The sequence below is a fragment of the Strigops habroptila genome, chromosome 12, assembly GCF_004027225.2.
Source record: "Strigops habroptila isolate Jane chromosome 12, bStrHab1.2.pri, whole genome shotgun sequence".
Taxonomy (NCBI): Eukaryota; Metazoa; Chordata; class Aves; order Psittaciformes; family Psittacidae; genus Strigops; species Strigops habroptila.
The window spans coordinates 18,305,137-18,323,873 of record NC_044288.2 but is presented as its reverse complement, the minus strand read 5'-3'; the positions used below and the strand labels follow the sequence as shown (position 1 = coordinate 18,323,873).

General features: G+C 57.3%; 1 protein-coding gene across 12 annotated transcripts in view; it reads right to left on the bottom strand.

The window, feature by feature from the left end:
- The window catches only part of ABLIM3 (actin binding LIM protein family member 3), a 51,447-nt gene that overhangs the window by 15,720 nt on the left and 16,990 nt on the right, over window positions 1–18,737 (bottom strand). For 11 of the 12 annotated variants that reach the window (XR_003994114.1, XR_003994115.1, XM_030504090.1 and 8 more), the window contains exons 2-4: window positions 4,799–4,936; window positions 2,198–2,381; window positions 1,733–1,845 (exon numbers count right to left, since the gene is read on the bottom strand). Coding sequence is in view for 10 of the 12 variants with exons in the window: in XM_030504090.1 (XP_030359950.1) it covers window positions 1,733–1,845; window positions 2,198–2,381; window positions 4,799–4,936 (435 nt within the window). In the remaining 2 variants the exon portion in view is untranslated. Of the gene's footprint in view, window positions 1–1,732; window positions 1,846–2,197; window positions 2,382–4,798; window positions 4,940–18,737 lie in introns of all 12 variants that reach the window. The other variant, XM_030504089.2, reaches the window with a different exon arrangement.

Sequence of the window (18,737 nt, the reverse complement as noted above, 5' to 3'; positions counted from 1 at the left end):
GAAAACCTCTTGCTGTAGCTGGGACCTCCATGGCACCACCGGCAACCAGCCACCCTGGCCAAGCACCCACCAGGCAAGATCATGGGCTGCCGGGGCCACGCTGCCCTGGCAGGTCCCAGGGGGCTCCCATCCAGGCGGGAGCAATGGGAAGCGGCCGGCAGTGTGTGCAGCAGAGGAAGGGCTGTGCTCTCCGGCAGCCGCGTCCGGCCCTGCTGCAGTATTGACGAGACTCCCTTCCTTCCCCTCTTCCCCTGGCTCCCGCCAAGGCTGGGAGCAGGAAGCACATGGACCCCTGACCTTGACTCCTCCTTGTCCTCTTCTCCCCTGGGCAGCAGGTTTGTCCGGATGGGGTTTCTCCTTAACCCCCTCCCGGCCACCTTCCACTGCAGCACCAGGGAGGTACAGGAGCACAGCACAGGCAGCCTGAGCAGGCTTTGCCACTCAGTCCATTCCAGGCAGCTCTGCACCAAGTCCCTGCCTGATGGACAAAGCTAAGGAGGGAGGATTTCTGACCCCTGGCAAAAGCAGCCTGGCCAACTCAGCTGAGACAGGACGTGCTCCCTCTCGCACAGGTCCTGCTGGTTTCTGAGCTGCTCAGAGAGAGAGGATGAGCATCCTTCTAGGGATGTCCTGCCTGTGCAGTGCACCACAGCAGGCACACCTCCCCTGCCAGGCTCACCTGGGCAGCAAGGGGCACATGCAGGCAGCAGGGTACATCTGGCTGCTGCCTATGAATAAAGCACGATGCCCTCAGGTAACCCAGCCCTGCAGGCTGGGAGGAGTGCTGGGCTGTTGGGAAGGGGATGGGAAGGGAAAGGAGGAGGCAGAGCATGTGGCTGCCCTTCCCCTGCCCGCTGCCCTGCTATGGGAGACAGCAGAGTGCTGCAGCTGGCCACAGCCTGCCTCTGGGCAGCTTGGGGTGCTGATGGAGACAGATGTCCTTCAGCTGGTGCTCCTTCAAACCCTGCCACAAGCCCTAACTCCATCAAGGCCATGGGGAGAGCTGGGGGAGGCAGCTTGGGGGGCTTCCAGGGACCCATCAGCACCAGCAGGTGAGAAGCACCCTGGGTGACACCATGGTCCTGGGTCCCCCTCTGGCTGCAGGACTCTGCTCCAGGCACTGATGCTCCAGGGCTTGCTGAGACACATGGGATGCAGTGGCCCGGGGCAGAGAGCCAGCGGCACGGTGAAACTGGGGGGACAAAGCACGGCATGAAGGAAGGGTATCCCAAGGAATATCCTGGGTCAAAAGCAAGGCCAAACCTATCTAAAAGAGTCTGTCCATTGCTTGGGTTCATTAGTGCAAGTGGATGAACATAAGGAACCTTTCAGTGCTTGCAGAGGCAGTGAGTAACAGCAACATTAGGACAGCAGGTGAGCAGTCCTGAGGCTGGCACTTGGACACAGACCTTGGCACAGCTGGACATAAAACAACATCTGGCCACTGCCTGAGAGCAAACCTGGCTCCAACACCTCCCCACTGCCCCAGACAGCATCTGCTGATGTGGTGGCCCCTGCCCAGGCCACAGACAGGCTGAGGGAGTTTCTAAAACCAGCAGTGACCTGCAAGGTGGAGCTGCAGGACTACCCTGTTCCTCCTCCGAACTCTCTGTGAATGCCTGTGGTTCCACGCACTGCTGCACACTGGCCCCAAACCCAGCCCAGCACCATGCGGGGGCACATGGTCCCTTCTTCTTGCAACCATCACATAACACAAGAGCAGTCAACTTACGGCTGGGCCCGTGGATCTTGATGGGTTTGGTGCTGATGAGAGAGTGGGAGCAGTTCTGGCACACGCAGTCCTTCCCGCTGAACGTGACCTTGTCTCCGATGGGGAACGGCTTCCTGTGGCCAAGCAGAGGTGGGGAGATGTGAGCTGCTCGCTCCCCTCCATGCAGTGCTTGGGGCTGCCTGTGATCTCCTGCCCCAGGGCCAGAAGGATGCATGGTGCTGAGGAGCAAGGGCTACAAGGGGAGGTGGTGAGCGTGCACGTATGCTGGGGCAGGAGGACCATGGCAGGTCTCCAGGGTGCACTGGGAAGGGCTGGGGCCATTTTATTTCCATCAGGAAAACCCAGACGAGGTTCCTGCTGCGGTGCTGAGTGGGGAATGAGGGTCCGTGGGCTAGTGAAGAGCCCTGTCCTTGGTGCACAGTGCTTCTGCAGGGGGCCATGCACCCTGGTGATGGCTGAACTCACCTGCACGTGCTGCAGACAAAGCACTTGGGGTGGTAGGTCCTGCCCAAGGCTGAGATGACCTCTCCAGTGATGAAGTCCCCACAGCTGTCACAGCGGGTCCCATAGAGCTGCTGGTAGTCGTGAGTGCAGATGTACTCCTGGTTCTTGAAGAAGAAGCCGGACTGGGCCAGGTCACAGCCGCACACTGCAGGGGGGACATGCACTGTCAAGGGGGCAGCGGGCAGGTCCAGCCCCCCGCGGCCGGCACCTCTGAGCCCACCTCTGCTGCAGCATCCCCAGCGCATCCCTCAAGACGCAGCTTTCTCCAGGTATCTCGGGAGGTTTCCCTTCCCAGCGGACACACTGGGGCCTTCGCCCAGCACCACAAGATGTCAGTGTTGGGCTGCAGCGGGGTGCAGGATGGTGCTGCCCGGACAGCCAGGGCTGGGGGCTCACAGAGGGAACCCCTGCAGCCCTCACTCACCACACACAAACAGCTCTGAAGAGCCCGTGGCATCCCCTCCTGGACCCACACCACACAGGTGCCCCTCGGTTTGACACTGATGGTGTCAGGAAGCCCAGTACAGAACTGCCAAAGAATGGGGCATGCCCTAGGGACAGCTGGGGAAAGGTCTTCTCCACACCCTGGGGCATGGACTTCTCCATGATGAGCCATCTCCACTCCCTGCCCTGGACATGAAGCTGGGAACAGGTCCTGGGAGCAACTGGTATTGATGCTCGCACTGCTTGTTTTTCCCTAGGTGACCAGCTCAACCTCACTTCCTTCCCTGCTGTGGGAACCATGGGTGGTGCACAGCCCACCAGGGTAATCCAAGCTGACGTGGCAAGCCCTGGCCCTTAGTGTCATTTCCCTGCTACATCTTCTCCATTTACAGAGAGACCTCAAGAGCATCAGATCCTGGAAGGCACCTCAGGAACAGCAGAGGGGTCATGGGGTCTTTGCATGATGCCCATCACCCATCCTGCAAGGTGACGGGGTGTAAAGGGAAACTACAGAGCAATCGAGCACTGACAGGCACAGCCCATCTTGGTCTCCGCTTTACCCCTCATCCCCAAGGGGGTATGGGGTACCCCAGGGGTCTCAGTCCTGTCCTTGCACACCTTACCTACACCCATGGGCAGGCCATACAGCCCTCACCCTCCCCAGGCAGAGCTGGACCCGCTGCTGCATGGTCCATGGGGCAGAGATGCAGCTCCCCTCCCACAGAGCATCCTCACCCACTGCTCCCTGAAGCAGCCTGCAGCATTTACTTGTCAGTGACAAGGGGCAGGCCACCAGCTCTGAGACAGCATCAGGAAGCAAAAGCAAGAAGAAACAAGCCAGATCTGGGCCCTGTTCGCTGTGGGCCCATAGCACATCCCCAAGCACTGCACCAGCCGTGCCAGGCTCCCAGGGACATGTCAGGAACAAGCCATGGGGCTGGCAGGGGAGCTGGAGGCAGCCAGACGTGGCAGGGGGGTAAGAGCTGTGAGGGAAGGTGAGACAGGAGGATTTCCTCTCATTATTTATTCCCTTTCACTTGGAAATCGGGCAGCAAGCACTGCCAAGCTCTCCCTGCTGGCTCCTGGGCCCTTTGAAGCCAGCGGCTGTCTGAGCTCTTTGTCTGGATGTGTAGCTCCTGCTTGATCCTTCATGTCCAAGCTGGGAAGGGACAGGGGACTCAGCACAGCCCCCGCACATGCAGGGCAGCCCTGGGGGCAACCTGGGACCCACACTCCTCCTAGAGACCTGGGGGGACAGCCCAGGGGAAGTCCCCTCCGATCAAACCCCCTGCTCCCAAGGGACGAGCAGCAAAGCATGACCAAGGGGATGGGGATTTATGTCTTGCTTAGTACAAAGTGCTGGGAGCTTGGAAGCCCAGAGCCCTGGTAATGGGATGCTTTACCACCTACAGAAGCAGCCACTGGCCTGGTTGAGAGCTGCTGCTTTAATAGATGCGCTAAGGAGCCCTTCAGCATGAGCTCTGCACCGTTAGCTTTTACAGCTCTGCAGCTCCTGTGCAAGAGAGGATTCAAGCAGCCTCTCTATTCCTGCCAGCCCCTGGGGGCTGCAGAGTTCCTGCTGCAGCAATTCGCACCCCACAGCACCTCGACCCCATCCCACGTGCGAGTGGCAGTGATCCATCGCCCACCCCCAGCCCCGTCAGGAGCCACTCGGGGCATCTCCCCCACCTCGCTGCCTCTCAGCCAGGCTGGAATCACCTCCTCCTCCTCCTCCTCCTCCCGATGTGGGGGCAGGCAGGAGGCTGAAGGACACGGGGACCCTCCCAGATCCCAGATGGGCCGTGGAAATGTTTGGGACCAGCGCAGTGAGGGCTGTTGGCATAGTGGTGGTAATGATGGTGCTCAGGTTTGTCACCCCTGTTCACAGCCCACCAGCTCTGCCATCACACAGGGACACTGCGGGCACCCTGCAACGCCATGCCTTTACCTCCCCTTCTGCACCACACCATGTCCACCCCTCTGGGAAGCTGCCACCCGCAGGCATGTGGCCATATCCTGGTGGATGAGGTAGGTCTATCCCCAGCCTTTTGCTCTCCAGACTGCACCCAGGGCTGTGGGGCAGCCCAGCCACCAGCTCTTGGGGCAGCACCCTCCTACCTTGGCAGGTGAAGCAGCGGATGTGGAAGTGGTTGCTCTGGACCCGCACCACCTCGCCCTTGCAGGTGTCCCCGCAGCGATAGCACTGGATGACGGTGGAGCTGCTCCCAGGGGTGTAGGGGTTCTGCTGATAGGGAACTGCTGGCAGAAAGGAGGGAGGGAAAAGCGAGAGAGGGGAAGGGTCTGTTAGCATTTGGGACACACACTGACCTCAGCTGCAGAGGAGCCCTCCAGTGACTGCGACACAGCACCAGGCATCAGGGCAAAGGACAGCAGAGGCTGCGCTGGCACAAGTGACTGGGTGCACATCCCTGTCTGGATTCAGGACTTTGCTGTCCCCACAAGAGAGCCACTTACCCGTGTTTGGCTCACAGGTCTGCAGCCATAAGTGCCCAGGCACTGCTCCCTGTCCCTGCATGGATAACCAGGTCACCCACACCATCACCCCAAAGCCGCACAGAGCTCCCCAGATGCTCTCCTGTCTCCTAGGCAGGTGCAGAAAGACAACGCATGGATCAGCTACCCACCAGCTCTGCTCCGCTCAGCCCTCGGGCAGTCCTGGCTTGCTGCTGACCTGCTCAGCCACAGGCCAGCGAGCACTGATTTGGCAGCAGCATGGGAAGGAACTGTTGTTTTTGTGGAGCTTCCACTTGTTTGGTTAGGAACTGGATAAAGAAGTAATTTTTCAAGGAGCTTTCAAACATCACAGCAATTGAACATTTGGCCCTGGTGGGACTGTCACCTCCTCAGTGAGGAGCAGCATTCCCAGTCCCACTGCTCCTTCCGGAGCCACATCGCAGCACGTGCGGGCTCTATGCTGAGCCGGGGGCTGCAGGGAAGGACAGAACAACACGTGTCCCCTGGAGGTGGGCAAGAGCCGACCTTCTCCTGCTGCAGATAGCGCTGAGTCTCACCTCCACTCCTTATCCCCCCCCAGCAGCTCCGCAGACCACCACGAAGGGCTGATGCTCGGCAGCTTCACCCCATGCTCCAGGGGAGGAACCGCACGGAGCAGGAGGTCTTTCTGCTGTCTGAGCACAATCCCCAAACAGACACAGTACACGTTTTAGAGAGCAGCTCCTGCTTTCCCTGCCCCACCTGCAAGCACACGGGATGCTCGCAGGAGCTGACACCATGCTAACCGCTGCAGGCAGGGGCCAAGCAGCAAAGGATTTGCTTGCTGTAAGATGTCAGAGGGAAATGCAATTCAGGCATCTTGAGCAGTGAAGGGCAGGATTTCAATGGACCAAAGGCTTTCTGACCCAGTGCTGAACTGCATTCCCAGGAACAAGAAAAAGCAGCTGACTGAAACCTAGTATGTGAACTCCCTCCAGAGCCGGGAGGAAAGGACACAGGACAGAGGAGATCACTCATCAGAGAGGCTCCTCATTCACCTGGGGGGCAGATCATGTGGCAGGGAACAGAAACAGCCCATTATTGGCTTCAAAAGCAAAGAAAGAGAAGTCAAAGTGACACTGAGACTGTCTCACAGTAAAACCCCATCCCATGCGCCAAGTGCCCAGGGACACGCTCTGGGGACGTGCAGCACTGGGAAAATGGGCTGACTCTCCCTGACCACTCCACCCTGCCTTGCCCAGCCCGACCTGAGGGCTGCAAGGAAAGCCGAGGTGCTTTCCTGTGAGTGTCTCCAGGTAAGCTCAGGCTCCAGCCCCAACGTGAGCTTCTAAGAGCTGCTGGGACTTCCCTCCTGACCCTGCTCTTGCAGCTCTCAGAGGCCAACGAGGTACCCAAGGTACTAAAGGGCACTGCAGTGCCAACAGGAGCTACAGATGGGATTCAGGTCTGGAGCTCAGACCAGCAGATACACTAACTAGACTAGGTCTAAATCACTTTGAGATCCTAAATATGCCCATGGCCGGAGGGTTGGAACTAGATGATTTTAAGGTCCTTTCCAACCCTAACTATTCTATGATTCTATGATGAGAGATACCTGTAAAGGGAGCAGGGAGGAACAATCCCTGGGAAAAGGGGTGCAGGACCTCCTGTGGTGGCTGCTGCTGGTGGGAGCCCATGAGCTCTGCAGCAGCCTGGGGGGATCCAGGCCTGACCCCAACAGGATGTCTGGAATAAAGGGGGGGATCTCTTCTGGAGGGGTCTCCAGCAGAGCAAGAGTTACAGCACTGAAGCTTCCTCCCACACACCCCATGCTCACACCCTCGCCTAGAATGAAGCAGAAGCCAAGCCCTGGGACCCAGCCATGGCAATCCATAAAGCTTGGAGAGAAAAGCAGGAGGGAGGTGGAGTGAGAGGCTGGAATTAATCAACACTTAAACAAACATTAATAATAAAAAAAAAAGGAAGGAGAAAAAAAAAAAAAAAATCAATGTCAGAAAATGCAGGCATCACTTATTCCGGGCTTCTGGTCTCCAGGGGAAACTTCCTGGTGTCCATAGCAACACATCGCCAAGCCCCTGCACTGGCAGCTCTGATGGGAATGAAGGCAAAGGAAAAGGAGTCGAGGATAGAAGAGATGCTTATAGCTGCCTTACACCACTGGCACAGGCAGAACCGATACGGTCACTCTTATTTGTACCCATGGAGATGGGTCAGGACCCGGCTTAGGCACCGTCACCCTCCCGCCTGCCAGCTTTGTTCAGCATTCTGCCAAAAGCTCCCTGATTTGTGATTAACCTCCGGTCCACGCTGGAATTTCGCTCTGGGAACATTAACGCATTGTGTTGCTGGGGCTCTGGTTGTTTGTGAGCAGGCAGCTGCCCGCCTCGTGGCCCTGCACAGGAAGTATTACACATCACAACACCCCTGAGCGGGGGCACAGCTGAGCAGGGCAAAGCTCATTACACCCAAATAATCCAGTAATAATGTAAGTAGCATTAGTGGCCTCGCAGGCTGGAATACAGCAGTGGGAGCGAGGGAGCTGCCCGAGGAATGCCTTAATCTCACCCCAGTTTGCTGCTCCTATTGCTCGCAGAGTGGGAATTAAGCTGGCTTCGCTCAGCAGTTAATGCACTCGTGCACTACGATGCAGTGCAAGAGGTTGTCCAGGGCTCCTGCAGGGATGCCCCATGTCCTGTGTGGTGCTTGATCTGCTGTGGCTGCAGCCAGGGCTGCCTCCGCACCCAACAGATTTCCCACTGATCCGGATTACGGTGGTACCTCCGGTCAGGGATCCATGCCCTGCGTGGGCTTAGAGACAGACAGCGACAGCCATACGTAAGCAAGGGAGCCTGTGACCTGGGAGGGGGGAGACACTGCCCCCAGACAGTACCTAAGGGTGCGTAAAGAAGCTTTGTGCCCCAGGAGGGAAGAGGGACCTTGCCCGAGAGATGCTCCCAGCTATGCTGCAGCGAGTGATCTGCAAGTTCCTGCCGTGCATCCCTGGGCAATCCCCCTCCTTCATTCCCACAGCACCAACCTTCTGTTTCAGGAGGGTCAACAGCCTTGTTTGCCTTCCTATCCTCTTCCTGCCAGCCCTCCACCAAGGAGCAGCAGGGTGGGGGAATACCAAACCCTTACACTGCCTCTGAAACACGCTGAGCCCTTCAGAAGGATGAGGCTGATGGGAGATGATCCCCATCATAAAGGGATAGCAGCTCAACACCAACGCAAGTAATAGGGCACAGCCTCCCAAGATAGCTCAGGGGTGAAAAGCTCCAAAGAAAGCTCCAAACCTCACCAGCAGCAAACCAGGACCAAGTTTCCAGGAGCACAAGCTGGAATTGGACACCCAGGGGCATTTATAAAGAACCATCCACCATCCCTTACTGGGATCTAACCAGATCCTGCTGGTTTCCCACCTATCTCCTCCTCCCAGCCCATCAGCCTTCCAGGAAGATCAATTAGGTAGAAACTGCTGCAGGTGGAGCGTGCATCATTAGCAACAGGTAATTGGAAGAGTCTGCCCTGACACCATGTTTGCTATCAGCATGTTTATGAGACAGCATCTCCACAGGGGAATGGGGAGGCCTGATTTAATTAATTACCGGTAATTAATATTTGCACAATGCTTGGAGAGCCACAGGTGAAGGGGACTGTGGAAGAGCAAAGCATTCAAACTTTAATTAATAATGAGAGGTGGTACCACTGTGGGAAGCTGAGCCTGGGGGTGCTGCTGTGGCTCTGGCATGTGCAGTGAGATGTGCGCAAGTGGGTGCAGGCTGCACATAGGAGAGGTGTCCTTGCTGGGTGCTGTGGGTGTCAGCATGGGATCCAGCTCCATGGGTGCTGGGAGCGAGCCTGGGAGTTGGGATGGATGCTGGGAGGTGAGGGGGAGCAGCAGCAGCAGTGTGTCAGGAGTCCTCACACCTCCATAGGGCTGAGCCCTCTTCCAGCAGCAGCTGCCTCCCACTTCTCCCTGCTCCCCGCAGTGAGCAATTGACCACACTCATCCTCTGCACATCCCCTGCGCTAAGTGGGGCTGTAAATCATCCTCTCACACAAACCCACTGGGGGTGGTGGGACCAGCATGGCACAGGGATGCCATCCATGGGATGCGGGCAGTGGTGATGGCAAGGGTGAGGGAAGCCAGGCACCCCGATGAGCACCCTGAGGTGGGGTGGGCTGGGCTGGCAGAACCCGGGCCCTCGTGTCCCTAGGGAAGGCTGATGCCACGGCACTGGGCGAAGGCGAGGAGCAGGCTGGGAGCATGGCAGGGGCTGCAGCGGCTCAGGAAGAGGAAGCCCAGCCCCGCCAGTGTGCGCTGGCCCTGCAGGCGTCGAGGCCGAGGGGCGGCAGTGACTGGCCAGAAAAGAATTTTGCTGGAAGCACTGGAGACCGAGGGAGAGGCTGGGATGAAGCACGGCTGATGGGACACAATGTGCCGGGCTGGGGGCAGAGAGTGAGGGGGTGCAAAAGAAACCCCACTGGGATGCGGGGAGAAAGAGGTGCTGGGAGCCAGCACCCCAAATCCTCTTGCTGCAGCAGGGATGCAGGGTGACCCAGCCAACTCCGAGCCCCAAGGGCGAGGATTTCCCCTCCAGGAGCTGCGCTGTGCCCCAAGGGTGGCCGGGAGGAAGGGTGGGAGCTCCAGCAGCCGTGGGATATGGGTTTCTCATCACCAGCAGGGCTGAGAGCTCCTGCCTGCTGTCCTGCAGCGGCCAAAGAGCTCGGACACAGCCACAAAAACCCCTTGGGGAGGAAGGGAAAGATGGGATTGGAGCCAAATGATGCCGGTGCTGCAGGCAGGTGCGGGAGAGCCGCAGCCAGGCGTCCTGTGGGGCTGCCTCCGAGCCTGACATGCCGGAATGAGCCTGCTCCGGCTGCGTGGCTGCTTGCCCATCCCAGCACCGGGCTGAGGTGGTGATGATGGGGAAAGGCGCTGGGGGCTGCTGGCAGTGGGTAGGTGGGTTAGGGGCACAGTGTGGGCCATCAGCACTGACATGCTGAAAGGCCAGCCAAATCACCCCTGAGATAAAGGAAGGGGCCAGCAGGGATGCTCGGCTCCGGGGGCACATCTGACACGTGCTGTGACATCTGCAAGGCCGCGGTGGTGCTCGGGCAGCTGGCCACTGCTTTCCATCCAGCTTCCGCAGATAAAAGTCATTTTGATCAAGGAGAAAATTACGTATTTACTTTTGGTCAAAATATTTTCTGTTCTGATCTTTCCCTTAAGTAAAAGCCAGAAATGTCACATGGTTCCTTACTTAATATTTACGTTTTTAAGCTGGGGCAGGCGGGGTGCTCCCAATAAAGGCATGGGCTGAGGGCAGGTACCATGGATCTGCTGTGGGACAGTTTGAGCCTGAAGTGGCTCCAGCTGCTCCTCCCAGTGTTTGCTTTGCATCTGTTACTGCCCCCATGCATGCAGCACAGGAGTGGGCTGTGATGGGCACTGACAGGGAGTGGAAAACAGTGTGGGGAACGTGGGCTAGGAGCAATGGGGACCACCCTCCTTACGCAGACCAGGCACTGAGATATTTCCAAGCCATGAGAAAACAGTCCCATTAGTCAGCACAGAGCATCGTGCAGGCAGGATTACAAGCCCCCAGCAAGTCCATGCCAGCCTCTCCTCTACCATCCCAGCTCGCAAAGAGAGCCATCTGCAACTTACAGCTAAAACCCCTCCAGTGTGTCACAGCTCCTAATCGAGCCCTCGGCTTCCCTAATTAGATCATGGCCAATTACTGCTTCCACCTGCCTCACGCTGTCCCCTGCCCCTCACTGCTGTCACTCCCGCACTGCATCACCTTCCTCAGTGTGACACAGGACACAGACAAGGTGTGGGTGCTGCAAGGATGGTGGCCAGCGGAGCCAAGCGGCAAAGTCCATGCAGGAGAGGCTGCGGCAGCAGGATGGGGCTGGGATGGGGATGCTGGGATGGGGATGCTGGGCCAGCACCGGCATCACACAGGGCAAGGAGTAGTCCTCTTTAGCCAGGTATCACGGGGAGGACCTGAATGATCATGGCTGGGTATCACAGAGGATAACTGCGGCTAAGCTCTGTGCAAGCCCCTTCTGAGGAGAAATAGGTCAAGGGTGCAGGGCAAAGGTGCCAGCCCCTTGCTCCCACCCTACAGCACCCTCACTGCTCTTCCTGTGCCACTGCCTGGCCCGTCTATGCTCCACAACCTCTCCTAGGAGGGCTGGCAGCCAGAGAAACCCTGCAGCAGGCTTGATAAGCTCAAATGCACACTCTGGTCCTGCTCCAGCCCCATATCCTGGTGCTCACTTGGATTTGAACCTCACCTCAGGATGCTCGAAGGCTCAGGCCCTGCTTCTGTGGGATGGCAGGAGCAAAGGATGAGGGACAGGGCAGTGGGCACAGCACAGAGAGCTGCCAGCACTGTGCTTTGCACCACACGGGCAGCACTGCCCGTGCAGAGGGATGGAGCGGGCACAACCACCCTCTCCTCTTGCTCTGCTCCCCAGGCTCCCAGCACCGTGCTGGGAAGCAAAGCAGCCAGTGCTGGGCGGGGTTCCCCCACGCTGGGGGGGTTCCCCAGAGCTCATGTCAAGCTGGAACTGGTAGGAGGCAGCAAACTGTCACTGTCACACACACTCAAGTGGTGGCAGTTGCTGTGGTTGGCCAGCGGCGTGGGAAGGTGCCTAAATGGGTGACAAAGCCTCGTGCTAACAGCAAAGGCATGGCAGAACCATGCGCTGGGGTGGGAGCTGGACTGTGGGAGGACACACTGCTTCTGCTCTGAAAGGGGAGAAAACACCCCAGAGACAAAGGACAAGGGTAAAGAAGGATAGAAAGAAGGAGAAGAGAAAGAGGATAGAAGGGAGAAGGGAAAAAGCTGCAGCAGTGAACAGCGAGGGCCCTGCCCACGGAGCAGAGTTTGTTTCTGGCTGCCTTCATGGAAACTATTCTCCCAACGCGAGCGCTGAGGAAGCAGCGATTGTCTCCCCGCGCTGACCCCGCTGCCGGCTGCTGCCCTGCCTGCCCGCAGGATGTTTGCTTCCCCGGCGCAGGCAGGGCTGCAACGTGCCGGGGAAACCCAAAACCCCGCTGCTGGCCAGGGCTGCAGCCGTTGTACCTCCTCTGGCACACCCAGGGCCCCCGCATGTCCCTGCTTTGCTGAAAGCAATTGTGATTCTTACAGATTCTCGAGGAAAAAGTTGCTCTTTGAGTTCCTGCAGCTGCAGGGAGATGTGAAGACTTGAGCACACAGCAGCGGGACAACAGAAAGCCTTGTGTAGTGCTCACAAGCCTCCCCAGCCTGACAGCTAGTCCCTGGGCTGGCGAGGCAGGGAGCACGCTGTCCCAACAACCATCCTGCCTGGTAGCAGCCAAGGAGCACCGGGGGGAACAAGCCTGTGTGTGGCATCCTCAGGGTTGCAGCACAGTCATGCCCAGAGGACCGTCCAGGGAAACAGGTCCTTTTGCCACCTCTACGCAAAAGAGGAGAACAAGTACCCTGCCACAGGCTTAAAGGGCATTCCCAGCCCCACGCTGCTCTGTGCCATGGGGTAGGTGCCCAGAGCTGGACTGCACCCCTCACTGCTGATGCTCTCACTCCAGCAGCAGCACCCACTCAGGGCACTGGGGTATTTAACAGCAGAACCATCCTTTAGAGTTTAACCATCACTCACCAGCCCCTACTACTAACTAAATGAAGAAGTAGAGGGTTTGGGGGGCACAAGCCTGCACTGCCATGCAATCACTGCAGCATGGGGCTGGCATCTCTTGAGAGCTTCACTAACATCCTCCCTTTGCCAGGATGGCTGCACAGGGGTTGGAGAACAGTGAGAGACCAGGACCATGGCTGCGCACCCCTGTGTGTGGGAGTTTGAGGGGCACGGAGCTAAGGAGGGGGCTGGAGCAAGGCAGGAGGTCTTTGGGGTGTAACACTGGAAGGTAATGCATGTTAGGAGTTCAGTGTGTGCAGGTGAATACCTTGTGCCTGCAGCCACAACTGCATGGCTGGCACGGTACGTATGTATGTGCCCTCTGCGCCGGCTGCTTTTCTCCCATCGCCACCAAGTGCTTCCGGGGTCTTTTTTCCCAGATAATACTTGTACAGCTTGTCATGGCAACAAGATCTCCTTGAACTGCAACCATAGGCAGGATGCCTCGTGCTAGCACGTTTGCCTGTCTGCAGGCATCACGGAAGCCCCTTCCAGCAGAGCTCTGGGCTTCACAGACCCCCAAACTGGGTGAGAGCAGGACCCCAAGGGAGGGTGGCTGCTGCCTCCCCATGCCAGGCCCAACCTGCCCCCTAACCTGGATGCAGCTGGGATTTGGGGATTTTTTGCAATGACTAACAGCACCGGGCAGTTCCTCCTGTTTCATCCCTCCAAGAAGGGTCTGGAATGCTTAGACCCTGCTGCTGTGCTCCCCACCTTGCACATGCTCCCACTCCCAGCAGCAATTTGCAGGAGGGATGGAAGGACTGGGAGATGTGGGAGAAGGAAGGCTGTGCATCCAGCATCCCCCCTTGCAGGCGGGGCAAGGGCTGGGACTGCTCCTTCCACTGCACCCTCCTGGGCTCAACGCTCAAAGCTACAGGCAAAATCCTCTTGGCTGCTGCTCACCAGCACTGCCCTCCACAAGCAACACTGTTCTCATCTTAACATGCAGCATCACACCCAGAGTGCCTGTCTCATAGGGACCACAGGCTGCATCCTAGAGCTGGCACCGAGTGCTGCAAATACCCACACAGGGCAGAGACGAGGAGTTGAGCCCCTGCGGTGGCTCATGGAAAAGAGATCCCGCAGCACCTGGTGCACCATATCTGCACTCTGGCTGACCGTGCCGCAGCTGCATGTACATCTTACACGGCGTGCCCAGTCTCGCAGGCAGGCATGGTATTTCCACCCAGCGTGGGGCTGGAGATATAGTACTCAACAGGGAATCGCAGGCTCTAGGAATGGCAATAAATCTCCAAAAGACACAGCTCAAATTTCACGGCTCCTATTTAATTCCCCTCCCTATTATCCCTGAGAATATTTTAGCAGTTCTTGGTGTCTCGGGGAGAGGAAGAGAAAGGGTAGATTGCATTTTAATTAATAATGGCTGAACTGCATGGCTGCCCAGGGCAGGAGCTGTGGTGAGCCTGGAGCAAGGAGTGATGCTAAAACAGAAGGGGACAGCACGGCAATGCCAGGAGCCAGTCCTAGGTCCTGCTCTGGGGTGGTTCTAGCAGGACAGCGAGCAGCCCCCTCTGCCCATTGCCCAACAGGAGCAAGGATGCTGCACACCTCTGCAAGCCAAGCACTTGCTTTCCTTCTTCCTCTTAAAATCATTGCAAGGACATTAGCTATTCCCAGCCCTGGAGCTCACACCCAGCTCCGACACAAGATCGGACTCCCGAAGGAGTCCCAGAACAGCTCGGTGCAGGGGGGCTGTGCCCCAGTGAAGCTGGGAAGCAACAGCCATCGCATGGCCAGCCCTGGCTGCAATGCCCAGAGGTGGCCGAGGCTCTAGGATGCCAGAGCCCAAGTTCAGTGGGGCATCAGCAAGGACCGTGGCAGTGCCAACCATGTTTCTGGGGTAAGCAGGATTGCTCTCTGCTGATGCAGCTCCCCAGTATTTGGCTGTCCAACTGCTATCCAGATCCACCGCAGCGCTATGAAACCTCCACCAGCGACTTGGGACTAGCAGTGCTGGGAAGCGAGATGCTTCCCGCAGCATGTGGGATATGTGGCATCTCCATGCCCTGATGACTACAAGGTGAACTGTGCTGCCAGCTCTGACAGGTCTCCCTGCAAGTGCAGCCAGGAAAACATCCTGGCTACCAAGAGGTATCAAACAGGGGCTGAGGGGACCACATCAGAGCTGCTCTCGCCCCATGAGCAAGCCCACAGGGCCCTGGGCCATCACTGCAGGACCAGATCCCATTTTCACTGAGCTCTCCACAGCCACACTAAGGTCCCTGCACAAGGCACTTTCACCCTAAGCTTGGGTCATGGCTTTGGTGCTTGGTGTAGGGCTCGGGAGCTGCGTGGAGCTGCCAGGGAGCGCAGACAACTATTGATTTGCTTTGCTTTCAAGAAAAACAGAGCAGTGAAGCCATGGGGGGGAGAGCACGAGGGGCACTTGTGTGTGTGCAAGCTGAAGGAGAGATGGAGGATGCAGCCAGCCAGCAGGCATCCCCAGGGTATGAACCCAGAGCTCTTCTCTCTCCCTCTCACCCCAGCAGATGATGACACAGGCGCTCTACCAACACGGGGGACACATGCACTCGGATGCCCCAAGCAGATGCTTGCATGCATGCACATCGGCTCTTTACCTGGGAGGCTGCTAAGATGCTGGATCTGGGCCCAGAAAGCCAGAACAGGTCCCTCTTGAGGGATTGCCTCCTGATTCAGAGGGTCAGCCTCAATTTAGAAGGTCTGATGAAGCAATGAGCAGCAGGAGCAATGCCCAGGGTGATGCAGGGATACAGGAGCCATCAGGAGCTGCGGAGAGCCCCTGCCTTGTGCTGTGCATGCCAGCCCTGCACTGGGTGCTCACAGCCCTTCAGGTCCGGAGCCCTTGTGGCACCTTCCAGGAGAGGCAAGACCAGGCTCCTACAGCACTGCACTAACCCACCCCTTTACACACAAACCCAATGACATGGTCAGAGTCAGCAAATACACTCCTGCCCTCTCACACCTCTCTGCAGCATCCCAGCCCCGACCCACAGCCGGAGGCATCTCCTGCTTGCCACATGCAGCCAGGACTGCTCCCGCCAGCCGCTGCCTCCCCAGCAGATGTGCAGCACTCTCCGAGATCAGCATTTTGGGCTGCAGAAAGGTTGATTTGAGGCAGGCGAGCAGGGATCCCTGCTGAGAGGCTGAAGATGGGATTTCATCCTTACATCTGGTTCAGCTCAATAAGAGCCTTGCCTGAGCTGTTACAGATACAACTAAATCGTGTACGAGCGAGGGGGTGTGAGGCAGATGAGTGCATCCTGCACACAGACACATCACACACCCATGGCTTGAGCGCTGCCTGCAGCCCAAAGCAGGGCTGGGGACTACCCTAGGACAAGGGTCTCAATGAGCACAAACCCAACCTGAGCAGTCACAGAGACACAGGGCTGCTCCTGGTGGCCCTCTGTGGATCCCAGGTGCAGGACAACCACCTCAGGGCACGTTCTATGGAGGACGCCTCCATAGCAGCCACCTTCTGCCCCGCTGCTGGACCCTGCCATCCCCAGGGCATGTGTGCCCCATGGGGTGACACAGACCCAGCCCTGAATCTCCAGTGCAATGAGATGCTGCAGAGCAAGAACAAACATGAAAGCTTTCCCCACATCCCTTCCTCCAGCATCCTGTGACATTTCCCTCCCTCAGCACACATGGCCACTGCATCCCACCTGCCCTCCAAGCATGGGGCCAAACTGGAGCTGCCACCCCCAGCAGGAGCTTTGGGCCACCCCAGCCTCTCCGCTGCGGTGATGCTGGCTGAGGAAGGGGCCTGGGAGGTCTTGAGGGAGGCAGCCAAGCACTGGCCAGAGCCCATCTCCTCCCCCAGATCTTATTCATGATGCGTGACAAGTGGGTGAGCTACAAACAGCTCACACAGCGAGCACGAAGGGAGAGCGTGCCTTGGCGGGGGGCTGGACCCAGCCCCAGCCCACACGATGCTATTTCCTGCTCTAAACAGACTGGACAGCTTTGGAGGGTCCATGTGAGAGGATGCCTTTGGGTCCCAGAGTCAAGGGGTACCAGATGTGCGCGGTAGAAGAGACTAAACTTGATGTCCTGGCCAGGAGATGAAAACCATTAGCTCATCATTTTGCCGAGGCCAAATTTCCTGCTAAATAGAGTCTGTGTTCAGTGCTGGGAGGCAGGCAGTGCTGCATGGGAGCACAGGGGGACTCTCCCCTCCCTGCCAAAGCCCACCCGTTGCCACCAGCCAGGGATGCAGCAGCCTGGGCGAGCTTTAGCAGGAGGGATCCATCCCAACCAACAAAACCACCCCCAAACCAACAAAAACCCCAACCCAAAAGCAGCAAAAGGGCTTTCTGAGGAAGGGAAAGGGCAAAGGAGCTGTCAGATGGCCTCCGACACGGTGGCATCTCCCGCTGGGCCTTGGAGGAGGCTGTGGAGTCAGTGCCAGGGTGTCCGGGACAGGAGCTGACACAATGGAAACATTGAGGCTCGCTCCTCACACGCACACGAGCACGCCGGAGACAGCCAGGACAGAAAGGAGCTTATTCCTGGCTGATGCATGGAAGGATTTTCTGTTTGCTGCTGTGTTTTGTATTTGCGGCTTCCCGTATGGAAATGCTTTTTCCCTTTAACCTCCACCCACAAGCCCAATGGATTTCATTGCAGTTTTCAAAACATATGGTGCATGCATCAATAACATAAAGGATGCTATATTTAAAATATTACAAAGCAAGCCAGGAGCCAGCATTTTTAAACTAGGGCAGTGTCTGGAGAGTGAAAAATGTGGGGATTTAGGATTTTCTATGCCAGATCAGAGAAACAGCCCTGTTAGAAGAGATGGAGCCAGGCTGGCAACCCGCCACCCTGCAGCAGACTGTTGCTTGCATAGCCTGGTATCTACTTCTGGAGAGGATCTATGGGGTCAGCCTGCACCCTGCTATTGCAGGGGGAGCACAGCGCTGCTGAGCCCAGCACCTCTCTGCCCCCATCACTCCATCCAGACGATACTTGGCAAGGTGGTCTGCATGTGATGCTCTAGAAAGATAGCCCAAACCATAATGCACTGAGCTAATTTCTTTCTGGTTTCTTCTGCAATCAGTTGATTCCCTGATGGGCTGAACATCTCCTGTATTACTCCACTAATCACTCTGCTCATAGCATCATTTGTCTGGCCAATACAAGCGCTGCAAGGAAGAGGAATTCTTGCCTTTTGCAGGCAGAGGTTAGAAGACCAGAGGACGACTCCATGTCACTGGAGCTTGTTCTCCTATTCTGCAGAGTGCAGTGCACTCACTTGTTTTATTTTAAACCACATTCATGCTAGCATTGTAACTCCAACCTGAAAGACTGCGTCATCGCCAGGGAATGAGGGGTGTTGGATTTGCTATTTTTAACTCCTTCCACTCCACAGAGGGAACTGAAATCAAATCTCCATCCAGAGACACTGTATAGATATTAATGCAATGAAATGGGAATTTGGACTCGAGGTGACAGCTGGCAAAGCAAGCCCTGGCGTCACAGAGGGGACAATCTCCCCATAAATAGGATGCATGGAAGGGGTATATGTTACAGAGCAATCTCAATGCTATCAATGCGTGCTCAGAAGGACAGAAGGCTCAACACCAGCCAACCCCAGCCAGTCCCATTCCAGGGGATGAATTACAGCTCAGGGCTGGTGGCAGGACACCATCAGGAGCTTCTCTGGCAGGCTCCAAATTCCTCTATCCCCTCTTATATCCTCGGAAGGTGCTTTCTAAAACAACTGGGATCTCATCAGCTGTGCTCCTGGGAGGGGGGCAACACAGTCCAGGGCTGCAGCATGAAGGGCACTGCCACATCCCTTTGGAGCCCTGCTGAACCATCCCACTGCCTGCCAACCATGGGTTTGGAAGACACAAAACAGACACCTGCAGTCAAC